The sequence below is a fragment of the Dromiciops gliroides genome, chromosome 4 (assembly GCF_019393635.1).
Source record: "Dromiciops gliroides isolate mDroGli1 chromosome 4, mDroGli1.pri, whole genome shotgun sequence".
Lineage (NCBI taxonomy): Eukaryota > Metazoa > Chordata > Mammalia > Microbiotheria > Microbiotheriidae > Dromiciops > Dromiciops gliroides.
Genome location: NC_057864.1, coordinates 356,890,686 through 356,906,134, shown reverse-complemented (window position 1 = coordinate 356,906,134; position 15,449 = coordinate 356,890,686). Strand labels below are relative to the sequence as shown.

General features: G+C 35.7%; 1 protein-coding gene across 1 annotated transcript in view; it reads left to right on the top strand.

Annotated features, from left to right (window-relative positions):
- Positions 1-15,449, top strand: part of LOC122755124 (triadin-like) — a 326,758-nt gene that overhangs the window by 190,278 nt on the left and 121,031 nt on the right. Inside the window, exon 13 of the mRNA XM_044003480.1 lies at positions 7,828-7,878. Coding sequence (XP_043859415.1) covers positions 7,828-7,878 — 51 coding nt within the window. The remainder of the gene's footprint in view (positions 1-7,827; positions 7,879-15,449) is intronic.

The window sequence follows — 15,449 nt, the reverse complement described above, 5'->3', positions numbered from 1 at the left end:
ATCTATGAGATCCCATTCAGGATTCAGATCTTTATATATAATACTATGATGCTCAAATTGGTATGTAATCTTATTGATTACATAGCTTTCCTTTAGTTCACTGTAGTGAATTCAATCAACATACTTCAGTATTCCTTAGAATCTTTTGACACCACAAGGATGACAATGGAGTAGAAGAGCTATCAATCAATTATTATTTGTTTCCACTGGTTAATTTTCCATTTATACATGTCTCTTTTTGGTTGTTGCTGTCTGGAGTGGGGCAAGAAATGAGTTTGTGGATAAGGAAGCAAAGAAAGGTCAGGATAAAGAAAATAATTCAAAATCTCTATAGTTATTATTTCTAAAAGCTTGAACCCTTTGTCAAGGGATTGTACTCACTAATATGCTTATATGAATGGTAAGTTTAGTAGCTGGCAATAATGCTAAATTAAACTAGTAAGTCAGTTGTTGGCAATCATGTATAATAAAGACATAAGTTTAGAACAAAAGCTTTAAGGTGCAAGATAATAGTATCTGTAAGCTTCATTGAGCTTCTTTGCTTTTGCCCACAAATTACTTTGAATGACAATCAATATATCTGGAGGCTAAGAGGAAAATCCTCAACCCAGACTTACATCGCTTCTTCTGAAATTATGTTGGGCAAAGTTCTCAAAAGGGTTTGGAAGGATGTAGATTGCCAATGGGATATGACCCAAATATAAGATTTCACATATATTTGAATTAAATTTCTTCTTATTAAGATTCAGTCCTGAAGCAGCTAGGTGGCACAGTGGATAAAACACCAGCTGTGTGACCCTGGACAAGGTCCTTAACCCCAATTGCCTCACCAACAAAAAAAATCAGTCCAGTGTTCTAGAATATCAAGATCTTTCCAAGAATCATTTCATATAATTTAGTTCTGTATTATATACAATTGCAATATGCATGTACTCTTTCTGCCTTTATTCAAGTCATTGATTATATACATGTATATATGTGTATACACACACACACACACACACACACACACACACACACACACACACACATACACACACACATCATCATGAAGCCAAGCAGAGTTCTCCAGGATATATCACTGATGCATCAAAACATTGATAACTTCTTGATAGGTATGACTATTCAGCCAATTCTGAATCCATATATTTGTATTATCATTTAGACCAATGGGGTCAAACTCAGATAGAAACAGATTCCTAAAGGATTCATATTGACTTAGTAGCCACAAATTAACATTAATCATGTCTTATTGTATTTTTATTTATTTTGTTAAAATTACATTTTAATCTAGGTTGTACAGTACTCATTTTTGTGGGCCACATGTGGCCTGTGGTCCCTCAGTTTGACATCTCTAATTTAGATCATACTATCTCTGAATTTTCTATAAGAAGAGGATGAAAGACCTTGACAAATACTTTGCTGTATAAAGGCTAAAATTCTAGCTATACTGTCTAAAATATCTAATGAGTGGTTGCCAGTAAATTATGAGCTTTAGCAAGAGTTAGACTTTTAAGCATTTATTAAGGAGAATAAGAATTTTGTAAAGAGAGAAAGGCCTAGATTCCTCTATTTATTAAAGGGAGAGAACATTCCTAGCTCTGCTCTCCACCAGAGTCCACAGGAAAGAGAGAAAGTCAGAGAGCCAGGCTCCCCCTTCTTCCTCCCACAAGTAAACGTCACTTCCTGACTCCAAAGAAAAGACACATTGTCTTGCCCTCAGAGACCTTCACCTCATGGCAGAGCTTTTCTACAGTAAGTCTCCAACAGGTGGTGTCATTACAATAGTTACAGCTGAAAATGAAAATAAACTATCTAGCATTTCTTTGATATACTAGTTTGGTAACCATGTTGAAAAATTAAATAATGATAACAATAATAACAAGCATTTATATTGTATTTTAAGGTTTGCAAAGCACTTTAAAAATTTTACCTCATTTTGTCCTCACAACCACCCTAGAGAAGTATTTAATATTATCCTTATTTTACCAATGAAACTGAGGCAAACAGAGGTTAAGTGACTTACCCAGGGATACACACTTTGTGTTTGAGACCAGATTTGAACTGTTTTTCTGACTTTACATCCAGTACCACCTTGCTGCCTGTACAACTAAAGTTATTCTCATAAGACATTTTCTAGATGGATCCATGTCAGCTTCCTGTTATGACCACTTTCTTTTCTTTCTTTTCTTTTCTTTTCTTTTTCTTTTTTTTTTTTTGGTGAGGCAATTGGGGTTAAGTGACTTGCCCAGGGTCACACAGCTAGTAAGTGTCAAGTGTCTGAGGCTGGATTTGAACTCAGGTCTCCCTGAATCCAGGGTCAGGGCTTTATCCACTGCGTCATCTAGCTGCCCCTATCACCACTTTCTTTTCTAGATGTTTACTGTTCCATAAATCATAGCTCTAGAATTTTTGCCAGGCATCAGAGTCATACTCACCATCTTGTAGTTTGAAGAATCTTTTCTCTTTATGTTTTAGAATATCTAAAAACCATTTGCCTTTCTATAGTTCTATTGTACCTCTCCCATTCCTCATGATAGTGTCCCATTCCTCATTGATAGTGTCTCAAAAAGTACTTCTGGCAATTCCTTAAACAACCAATGTTATTCATGGGGGCCAGGTAACCTAACCTCGTTAAGGAGAGCAAGGTGCTCAATTAAAATCTCTTTGTTTATCTTGGTTATTAGCTTCCTATAAACCACTTTCTTCTATCCTTTCCTCCATAAGTCATTATCATTGACAGAGAAAATAGCAACAAAATAAGAATTGATGAGCTTTACCTTCTCCATACTTTTAGTCTTCATTATGTCATCCATCCCAAGCAGCAGTTACATTCTTTTGTTGCTCCTCCCCATATTATCAGTATAGCTTGAAAAACAAAGACTTCCTCTTTTCTTTAGCTTTCATTGTTAGAGCATTAAGTGAATAATGAGATATAACAAAATATAGATTTAATTTTATGGTTTGTCTATTTTGGAAATTTGGTATAGAGCAAAGATGCCTGCATGGGCAGCAGAGACTTAACTGGGTCACAGCTTTGAAGGCTTTTCTTAGGGCCCTGCCATTTGGAGGATGCTCTTCTTACTTGGTTATTATCATCTTCATGTTCTTTGGTCCTCTAGAGGCCTATACCATATAGTACATCTTGATTATATCCCATGATATATGAATCTGTGCTGTATGTGGGTACAGATGGATAGGAACTCTGTGAAGGATTAATAGAACAATGTTAAGAATTGTACATGCATGATAGGCTGTTGGTATCATTGCAAGTTGGATCAAGAATTCTGTAAAATAATTTTAAATTTTGTTAGAAATATCACTAAACTTTACCCTTTAGTCTCTAGTTCAGATATCTCAGAGCATGAGCACCAAAAAAAGGGTGATAGCAGTGATTTTAGAACTGCACCAGGAGCAGCTAGTTGGCACAGTGGATAGAGCACTGGACCTGGATTCAGGAGGACCTGAGTTCAAATCCGGCATCAGACAATTTATACTTACTAGCTGTGTGACCCTGGACAAGTCACAACCCTAGTTGCCTCACAAAAAAAAAGAAAAAAAAAATAACTGTACCAGCTAAATTTGTACATAAGAGATTAATATATGGATATTTCAATTGTTATTGAGCAAGTCTAGATAAACAAAAATGCTGTTTGAAAGCAGAAAATCAAGGTAGTCCCCAGGAGAATCAATTTATTTGGCTGAGATGTCACTCCTAGTGAAATATTACTAAAGCACTATGTGGATCAATTCAGCTTAGCAGTTGGAAATATTTAATCAATGCAAAATTATGTTCATTAAGGAAATTTAGAGAAAGTTTCCTTAGTCAAACAGAGGGAATCATAGTTTAGATTCCAGAGTTCTGAATTACCTCAAGCAAGTGGGTTTTCCTCATTTGTGTGACTCTTTAAAAGGTTTCTGTAAGTATGTGCCATCTCTTCCCCACCATTATTAAGTGCATCAATGAGGAAGAATAACCCATGTTTGTGTATGGTTTCCCATTTTTTTATTATTCAAATACTTGGCATAATATATTATCATGGTTATACTATTATAATTTGTTTTGCCTTAAGGACATTTGTTTGAAATCTAAACATGTCACTATTGTTAGTGTCTGGTTTTGTATAAATGGAAATTCATAAGTGTGGGCTTAAAAGGTAAAGTACTGAGTAGGGGATGTGAATTCCCTCACAACAGCGTTAGCCTTAAATCCTAAGAGAATTGAAGTATGACCATGTGATGGTAGTCATTTTCTGGGGATTTAGACAGTGTGAGGACAGGTTGAAGTAAGACATCCCAGAATTAGTAAGTTTCTGTATTCCCATGGGAATGTTATTAGGTGCTTTACTCAGGGTGGCCACCTCACACAATCATTACATACATAATGACTTCAATAATATAAAAGAAAAGCACACAAAAATGATGCCAAATGTTGTATAATTATAATGTATATCCTGTTCCCTGGAAAGAAGGAAATGGAAATGTGCCTTATGATTTTAATTTGAAAAGTAAAGAAAGAAAAAAAAAAGCAAGGAAAAGGGGCAGCTAGATGCCTTTGTGGATAAAGTACTGGCCCTGGATTCAGGAGAACATGAGTTCAAATCCAGCCTCAGACACTTAACACTTCTAGCTGTGTGACCCTGGGCAAGTCACTTAACTCTCATTGCCCTGCCAAAAAAAAAAAGAAGAAACAATTAAAGAAAGATAGAAAGAAAGAGAAAAGAAAAGAAAGAAAAGTGAGGAAATATGAATACTAATTGTTTCATATGCTGTCAGAAATGGTCACTGTATAACTGATTTATTTCATTTTTTCTTTTTTTCTTTTTTTTAAATTATAAAAGTATTTTATTATTTTCCAGTTACATATAGAGATAGTTTTCAACATTTGTTTTTATAAGATTTCTAGTTTCAAATTTTTCTCCCTCCCTCCCCAAGACAGCAAGTAATCTGATATAGGTTATATATGTATAATCACATTAAACATATTTCTGTATTAGTTATGTAATGAGAGGAGAATCAGAGCAAAAAGGCAAAACTTCAAAAAAGGAAAACAACAACAAAAATAACAGAAATAGTATGGTTCGCTCTGCATCTGGATTCGACAGTTCTATTTTTTTTTTTTCTTAGAGCATTTTCCATCATGAGTTCTTTGGAACTATCTTGTACCATTGTATTGCTGAGAAGAATCAAGTCAATCACAGTTGATCAACACATAATGTTGATGATACTGTGTACAATGTTCTCCTGGTTCTGCTCATCTCACTCATCATCAATTCATGCAAGTCCTTCGAGGTTTCTCTGAAATCTGGCTGCTCATTGTTTCTTACAGCACAATAGAATTCCATTACAATAATATATTACAACCCCAGTTGATAGGCAGCCCCTCAATTTCCAATTCCTTGCTACCACAAAAAGAGCAGCTATAAATATTTTTATACATGTGGGTCCTTTTCCCTTTTTTATGAGCTCTTTGGGGAAAAGACACAATAGTGGTATTGCTGGGTAAACGGGTATGCACAGCTTTATAGCCCTTTGGGCATAATTCCAAATTGCTCTCCAGAATGGTTGGATCAGTTCACAGCTCCACCAACAAAGCATTAGTGTTCCAATTTTCCCCAGCTTCTCCAACATTTATTATTTTCCTTTTTTTCACATTAGTCAATCTGATAGGTGTCAGGTGGTACCTCAGAGTTATTTTAATTTGCATTTCTCTAATCCATTGTGATTTAGAGCATTTTTTCATATGGCATTAGATAGCTTTTATTTCTTCATCAGAAACCTACCTGTTGGGGCAGCTAGGTGGCGCAGTGGATAGAGTGCCAGCCCTGGATTCAGGAGGAGCTGAGTTTGAATCTGGCCTCAGAAACTTAATGCTTACTAGCTCTGTGACCTTGGGCAAGTCACTTAACCCTCATTGCCCCACCAAAAAAAACAACCAAACAAACAGATATCTTTAGGGGCAGCTAGGTGACTCAGTGGATAAGTACTGGTCCTGGATTCAGAAGCACCTGAGTTCAAATCTGGCCTCAGACACTTGACACTTACTAGCTCTGTGACCTTGGGCAAGTCACTTAACCCTCATTGCCCTGCAAACAAAGAAAAAAAAATAAAAGCAAAAAGCAAAAAAAAAATAAGAAAACTGCCTGTTCATATTCTTTGACCATTTCTCAATTGGGGAATGACTTGGATTCTTATAAATTTGATTTAGTTCCTGATATATTTTAGAAATGAGGCCTTTATCAAAAGTACTATCTATAAAAATTGTTTCCCAGCTTTCTTTCTCCCTTATAATTTTGGATGCATTGCTTCTGTTTTTACAAAAACTTTTTAATTTAATGTAATCAAAATCATCCATTTTGCATTTCATAATATTCTCTATCTCTTGTTTGGTCATAAACTGTTCTCCTTTCCAAAGATCTGAAAGGTAAACTATTCCTTCTTCTCCTAATTTACCTTTGGTATCACCTTTTATGTTTAAATAATGTACCCATTTTGACCTTATACAACTGAGGGTTCTATTTTAATAAACTTTTCAGTAAGCAATTTAAATATTTATTTGCTTTATTCAATAGTTATATTCATGTACAATGACCAAATTAGTTGGATGTATTCAGTGAAATATTTGTTATTATTTTCTCAATCTGTTACTTATTATTTGGCTATATAGATAATAGATAAGTGAGATGTAGGTAGAAAGACAAATAGAAAGACAGTATTGAGGGGCAGCTAGGTGGTGCAGCGGATAAAGCACCGGCCCTGGATTCAGGAGGATCTGGGTTCAAATATGACCTCAGATACTTGACACTGACTAGCTGTGTGACCCTGGGCAAGTCACTTAACCCTCATTGCCTCCCCACTCCCCTCAAAAAAGACAGTATTTGTGAAATGCTTAACTCTATACCAGTCACTAGGTTAAATTCTGGTTATTCAAACATAAGCAAGCAACTCCCTGTTCTTAAGGATTTATATTCTAAAGGAACAAAATAACATGTACTGGAAAGGGTGAGGTATCAAAATGTCTAAGAGTTGGAATGGAGACCTCATTCTGGGCAAGAAAAAAAACAAAATCTCATCTCACCTAAAGAACCCTGCCATTCATTCCCAGGGAAGGAGTCCAAGGCACTGGTGTGGTAGTGGGGAAGAGATAAGAATGATGGTTAGAGTGGAAGAAGCATAGTGTGGGGATTGTTTCAGTTCCTTCATTTGAGGAGCTTGGACTTGACAGTCTCCAGAATCCCTTGGTTCTAGATCATAGATCCTTGGAAACTATATTGTTTCCCTATTGTCATATTAGCGCTTTCAGTATAGAGACTATCTTACTTTTCTACTTCTATTAATTATTCTTTGCACAGTGCTTTTCCCAAAGTAAGTAATTACTAAATTCTTTTTCATCTATATACCTTTCCATCCATTAATCCACTTTTTTTTTTAGTGAGGTAATTGGGGTTAAGTGACTTGCCCAGGGTCACACAGCTTGTAAGTGTCAAGTGTCTGAGGCCAGACTTGAACTCAGGTACTCCTGAATCCAGGGCCAGTGCTTTAACCACTGCACCATCTAGCTGCCCCTAGCTTCCCCTATTAATCCACTTTCTAAAGAAATTATCATCCCAGTATAGTAAATAACACTTTTCAAAATCTTTCCTCTTCCAATTCTCAGGGATTTCTACTCAAAATTCCCTAATAATGCAAAACAATCTACTTATTCTCTGACTTTTTGATTTTCCCTGAGCAAATACAAGTTTCATGTTGCTTTAAGAAATGCCCATATCATTATTTCCCCCACTTTGCTATTATTTATTATAATTTTCCCTTCCATTTCTCTTATAGAAGCTTCAAAAGAAAAAGGTGGGAAGACTGCTTCTGGCCTGAAAGAAAAAGGTAATAAGATCAATTCAATTTGAATTTAGTAAATAACAACCTTAATGAGTGCGATGTATACTACCTGGATCTTACATGGGTCTGGAATGGCAGTGTTTCCTTCAATTATGTTATAGAGAACATATTATTATTGCTTTTTCTCACTACCATTCACATTCTTTCTTCTCCTTCACTGGCCATATCTACAACTAATCTCCTCCATCCCTACAACAAAAAAGCCATGGACTTGAAAAAGATAATATTCTGAGTTAATGGAAGAAAGAGATGATCTAGATAAGCAACATGATATAATGATGTCATAGAAGAAATACACCTGGTTTCTATACTGAACCTAGCCCTTCATTATCTGTGAGACATTGGTCATTTCATTTCTCTAGGACTCAGTTTTCTAAACTACGGGATGAGAGATTGGCGGTGATGATCCCTAAGGTGTTTTTTTTTTTCCATTTCCATTTTTTTTCTGTTTCATATCATTTAAAATGATAGGTAATACTTTCATCTATATTTCATTAGGAAATTTTAAAAAGCAGAATGTATTCCATTAATCTTTAACTGTCACGTTCTAGAGTTAAGTTTTGACCTCTGTGCAATATTCTAAGTGGCTGAATTTTGAAATTCATGTAGCATACAACAATACTTAGTCCCTATTACATTGTCAAAGACACTAAAGTGGCCAGACATAGGACCATGATGGAGAAATTTCTTCACCCCAAATGGTCATTCTATTCAGATAACAATGGATTGTTGGTCAACTTTTCATTTGTTATTTCTATGGATCTGTCATTTTTTTTTAAGTTTTGCCATTCCCCAATGCTTATGTACTACAAGCCCTTCTTACCTTTTCACCTTGTTCAATTTTAGCCCATCATTTCTATAAAATGTTCATAATGATATCTCTGTAATGACTATCTATAGAGAATCTGGTGGCCTTCCTCTGGTCCTTTTCATAATTTAAATTTTGAATGGTGAATCATTAACTTTTATCAGTCATATGTGTATTACCCCAGTCCCTCCAGATGAAAAGAAAGCATCTTTGTCTCATCTTTGTCTGTAAGCTATCATTTCCCAGATCCTATATATTTTCATTCAAAATAGTTTTCTTTTTCATGTCCTTCCTTCCAAGTAGTGTCACCTTATTCATGTCTGCTATAATTTTATCTTGATATTTTTGTAATAATCTTTTACCTGGCCAACATAACTCCAAGAAATTTTCCTTTACTATACCCTACATATTTTGTTACTTATCATTTCCTTAGTTCATTCCTCAGCTTAAAAATTCTAAGTCCCTAGTAAGTCTAAATACCTCTGACCTGATCCTAGAGGTCTGCCACTTGTAAGATCCTTTGTATTTATATGATTATGTGACTTTGTAAGTTCTAGTCCTACCATACTCACCTAATCCTCTTTCACTCATTCCCCAAATGTTCCCTGTGTTTTTTTTTAGGCGTGTGTCCTATCTTAAAATTACAATTTTCCATGCTTATTTCTGCAACTGTAACTGCATTGATATTGTCCCTTCAGCTATTGTGTTCTTTTCTTTTTCTTTTATTTAAATTTTCCTTGTCCTTCACAGTGCTGATCACATCCTAGCTCCTTTTTGAAGCTTTCTCTTACTATTCTAGTTCTCAATTATCTCTTTCTCCTCTTTCTGCCTGTCTTCCTCTATGCAACTAAAAACAAAACTGATGTTTTTCATTACTCACCAACACTAGCTCATTCTGAGCTTCAGCTTTCAGAACACTATGTTCAATGTACCAAATCATACGTTTCTAATCATCCTCTATTACCTATTCTTACTCCTATCTTTTGTACATATCTTTTTTTAAGTGTCTGAGGTCGAATTTGAACTCAGGTCTTCCTGAATCTAGGGCTGGTGCTTTATCCACTGCACCACCTAGCTGCCCCCTGTACATATCTTTTTAATTGAAAATGTGTCCAAAAGTTTCCTGTGCATCCACATTGTTTTTCTTTTTTTTTTTAATTCTTCACATTGTCTTTCTAAATGAAATCTCCCCTTTCCTCCTTATCCAAATTATTTTTCTTCTAGTCTTCAGAATTTCGTTTTAGAGAAATTTCCCCTGTAGAATTTTAGTTCATAGGATCTCTAAAAAGCTAAGTTGTATATCAGGCTATGTTTGTCTTTCCTATCAGTCTATACTATATACCATCAATTTTGGAAAGTAATTTGCAAGACGTTCAGAAATAGGAGAGGTAAAATCAAGGCACTAAGAGTTTAATTTGTCAGCCAGTCTAGGAGGGATAATAAGCTCTCAAAAACAAAATCTGAATGTAAAAAGATAAATAATTATGCATATGAGAGAAATGGGATATTTTCTCTAAGGTGACTTATGGAGGTGTATACACCGAGAAGTTATGGACCAACTTGTCTTTTTTTTAATGTGTGTAAAATATTGAAGAGTAGGAGGAAATATGATAAGGAAGAAGAAAACTGGGCATAGCCTACCACCAAGAGTAAGATCCAGTGGTTAATTCATAGGTTCTCATCATGTTCATCTCAACCACAGCTCTTCCTAATTCATAGGAATCAAATTTAGGATAGCAGTTTCTCTCATAGTATCTTTCACTTTTCTAAATTATTCAGTATTAAAGAAAGTATTCTGCTTTTGAAGATAGATTTCCAAAAAATGTTCAGATAACTGAAATCTCCATTGCTCTTATATTATGCCTCTCAACTGGACTTGTAATCTTTCCTTTACTTCTGGTCCATTTCCTTTCTATTTTTGAACGTAAACTAATGTAAACTTCTGTTTTTGATGAAACTACCCCATGAGGGTAAGAAAAGGGTTTGTTTCTAGAACCTTGGGGTATTCCCCCATTTGCTGTATATGACAAGTATAAAGATCCATCAACATAGATTGAGAATGAAAAGCCAGATAGATAGGAGAACTAAGACAAAAGAATGTCATTTAAACCAAGAAAGATGAGAGTATATAGGAGGAGAATATAGCCAATACTGTCACACAGTATAGAGTGGTTGTGAAAGATGAAGAATATAAAAGACCATGAGATTTGAAGATGAAGAAATCAATGAAATTAAATACATCAGCAAAAAAAAAATAATAAAGAAAAAAAGAGAATTTGGGAGAATGCAATCTCAGTTGAATACATGTGAAAATCAGATTGCAGAGGATTGAGAAAAAATTAGAGAAGTATAGGCATCAAATTTGATAACTGAGTATGGGGGTCAGAAGGATACAGAACAATAGCTTGGCATAATAAAATCTAGTTTGTTTTGTTTTTAAGGATAGGGAATCATAGAGATGTTTGTAAGCAACAATGAAAGAACCAGTAGGTAGGGAGAGAGTGAGGATTAGGGAGAAAAAACAGATATTAAGGGGAAGGGGATCTCTGCTGAAGAAAACAAGAGGTGCTGCTATTAAGGAAACCTTGGTAGCATGCTGTACAGGGATGTCCATATAGATGATGACGTTGAAACACACATTACCATAGCTAGCCATTGTGCTGACTTCATTGTTCTCCACCTATGAAATCGGGACAGTCTGCCAGCACCATGCCAGGAAATTGAACCACTTCCATTTGAATTATCTTAGGAAGATTTTGAAGATTACCTGGCAGGATTAGGACACTGACATCTTCTCTCAAGCTAAACTGTCAAGCATTCAAACTCTACTGCAGAAAGCACAACTCCAATGGAATAACTATATAGTCTAAATGTAAAACACATGTTTACCTAAAAGACTGTTTTATAGAGAACTGGAAAAAGGCAAGTGCTCACATGGAGGTCAGAAGTAGTACAAGAACATTCTTAAGGTCTCTCTGAAGAAATTTAGATTGTGCAATATGGGAGAAGCTGGCACAGGACTGCCCAGCATGGTTTGCCCGCTTTAAAAGAAATGAATCACAGAAGCACAAAGGAAATATGAGATGCACAAATCTAGATATCTCTATCCTAAATGTTCAAATGGACTGTTTGTTCCCAAACTATCATAGAGCTTTCCAAACTATACTGGCCTGATCAGTCACAGTAGAGCACACTATACCTCGACCCCAAAATTGTGATGTCCTTGGTCTTTTTCAAGTACAAAGGATGAACAACAGAGGATTGGTCTTGGCAGAAAGAAAGGCCAGCTCTTTAATAGTGACTACAAGCTATATGACTATTTTTCATCTTTATAAAATCTTAAATATGTCTGAGCACACATCAAGGTTGTTGTTTTTCCTTCATTCTCTAAGAGGGCTGTGCAAAGTCACAAACCATACTCTTTCCTCCATAGCCATCTGGGTCCAGTGGCAAGGTATATGTCAGGATGACTGGGGATGGCCCTGGATATTTGAGGCAATCAGGGGTTAAGTGACTTACCCAGGGTTACACAGCTAGTAAGTGTCAAGTGTCTGAGTCCAGATTTGAACTCATGTCCTCCTGACTTTAGGGACAGTGATCTATCCATTGTACCACCTAGCTGCCCCACACATCAAGAACCCATTTGATTAAAACATGAAAATGAAACTAGCAGCCTTTGTAGATATTTTCTACCATAAACTACATCTTGATATTTACTCAACTCACTGAGAGGTGTCAAAAATATAAAATTCCACTGCAGACTCTAATGATCCTATGATTTTATTGATTATTTCCTTAGAATATTCCATGGGTGGATCATGTAAAGAATTAATTGTTATTTGATGTTTTTATGACCCCATCTTTTGGCTAGAATTAAAAAAAAAAAACCTCAGCACATGCACAGACCTCTAGGGCTCTGCAAACGGCACAGTGCTCCACCCACTGGTTGTAGCCGTCGCCATGGCGCTGGCACGTCACATCATCACCACTCGCTGTGGCCTACATGAGCCTGGCAAAATTATAATGATTAGAAGCCTAGTGAGGGCAGTTATGTGACTGTTAGAGAAGCCAGCTAATTGGTTGGGGACTGCTGGGGTTTCCTGGGAAGGGGGAGGAGAATTCGCCATTCTAGCTGGAAGCTGGAAAGTGACAGGAACTGGGCTGTGTATTCTCAGCTGATTCCTGGGCGGTGGTATTTTTTCAGGTTGTATAATTTCCCTTTCCCCATTTTATTTCCTTTCCCTTGATCCTACTGATCCTGTTTGTGTGTTTTTTTTAAAGTTCATTCTTGTTAAAATAAATCCTGTTCTGTTTTGAGGGAGGCTGCCAGTCTCCTTCCTTGTCCCAATATTGCGGTGAGCCGCTTAGCTAACACTCCCCAATTAAAAATTGGTCCCCGCAGTTTTGGGCGAGTCAGCCAGGAGTTAATTAATCTAGTAAATTTCTTAACATTCATGACCCATAAACACCTAACAATCATGTGTTTATTCAACTTACTGGAGACACAGGCTGTTTTCTTGTCATATGAAACCAAAGAAAGCCCGTGAAATAAATAAGAAATATTCCACTATGTCTACTTTTGAAAACATTTGATTTACTAGAACAAAATATTATCTTGATGAGTCCTTTCAGACCAGCTAACTCATGCATATAGATGTCAAAGTTATATCATCTAAGGGGGATAATGGTATTATGGAAAACATTCTACACAGAATACAAACAAAAGAAAATTTTATTTTTGATAGCAAGGTTTTTCAGTGTTCTTATTTAGAGGCAATATTACATTAATTGTATCAGATCTTGGAACTGTACAAAGCCTACACAGTAAAATACAAAAAAAAAATGTAAGAGAGATCAGTATAACCATCCTCCGTGCATAAGCAAAATGGATGAAAATATATATTGCCCAGATTATGACACAAGGGTAGCCCAATGATTATCTTTTGCATATATACATGTATGCACATACACTGGACTGGCACAGCATATGGACAATAAGTTGGGGCCAATAATTGAGTAAAGAAGAGGAAATTAGGTTGGATAACATTTCTAAATATTCATCATGGTAATAACATTGGAAAGCTTAATAAACTAAGGCTGAATATTCAAGTCTCTGAACCAGGATACTAAATGTGGAGGATGCTGATAGTACTTGAAGTGTTTCAGAATAAACAACAAAGCTTAGCACCCAATTAGCACAAATAATTATTTAAAATAGGAAGCTATCTTCCCAGACTTGCCTTGAACTGAATCAAACTCCTCCTTTATCCTTTTCCCCCAGCTGTATCTTCTCTAGCAGTATCCTCACCCAATGTCTCAGTTTCTCTGTTTACTCCCTATGGGACCATTTCTGCCCCCACCAAGCATGCTTAACTGAATCCATAATTAGATATTCTTAGTGATTCCCAGTAGCCTAGCTATACTTAGTGGTCTAGATATAGTTTGCGCCCAGGGCAAAAAAAAAATTATAGGTATAGCTTTCATGGTATTCCTTAAAATTTGATCTTATTTCTACTTTTTTTTTGTTTTTTCATCACCTTTATTTCTGAGTATCTTAATCCCCATCCTCTACTCAGAGAGCCATTTATCCCCTGTAGCAAAGAAAAAGAGAAAAAAAAAGTAAGACATGTTAGCCAAACTAAAACTGACAGAGTAAATGACATTGTTTCAATGATGGCCAACTACTTGCTGTCACAAAAGGCTATCTGTTTGCCATCAGTATATTTGTATCGGTGCAAATTATGGAGAAGCATGATTTCAGGAAGAATTAAAGTTATAGTTGATGTAAAATACAATGGAAAAATAAATGGAAGCATGTGTTATAATAAGCAATGATAACATACCATGCCATGATAACCAATGATACCATACATGAGAAATAGAAAAAAAGTCTTCTTCAAAGACAAGGAGATGAACTGATCATGTAACAAGAAGAGAAGACAAAGGTACACTGAGAAGTAAGCTAAGATGTCCCAGATATTAAAATAATCAAAGGAAGCTTACAATATATGGAATAGATCCTCTATCATTTTTTTTATGAGATATTTTATTTTTTCCGTTACATGTAAAGATAGTTCTCAACTTTTGTTTATACATGCTTTACAATTTCAGATTTTTCTCCCTCCCTCCCCTCCCTCCCCCCCTCCCCTAGACAGCAGGTAATCTGATATATATATATATATATATATATATATATATATATATATATATACACACATAATAACATTAATCCTATTTCTGCATTAATCCTGTTACAAGAGAAAGAATCAGAGCAGTGATGCAAAACCCTCTATCATTTTTTAAATGATTTTGACAATAATCTTACAGGATGAAAAGACATTAAGGAATTCAGACCCAAACAAGTGGAGGGAGCTCACTGATAGGCTAATGGATACATCAGAGGTATCCAAGTATTTGTTGGATCACAATTTGAGCTGTAATATATTCTTTTAGTTCAATGTACATTTCCTGCCATTTGCAGTATGTAACTTCTGTCACCAAAAAACGGGCAGCCAGCTAATGCTGTGGACAGAGTAGACACACTTGTAGTCAAGAAGACTGATCTTTCTGAGTTCAAATGCTCAACAGCAACAACAACAACAGCAACAACACATTTTCTGCCATTTGCAGTATGTAGCCTCTGTCACCGCCCCCCCCCAAATATCCTATTTAGGGCACTTAGCTTATATAATTTTTTATTTATGAAGGTGCAAAACCAAGTTCTTATTTACATTCAAATAGCTTTAGC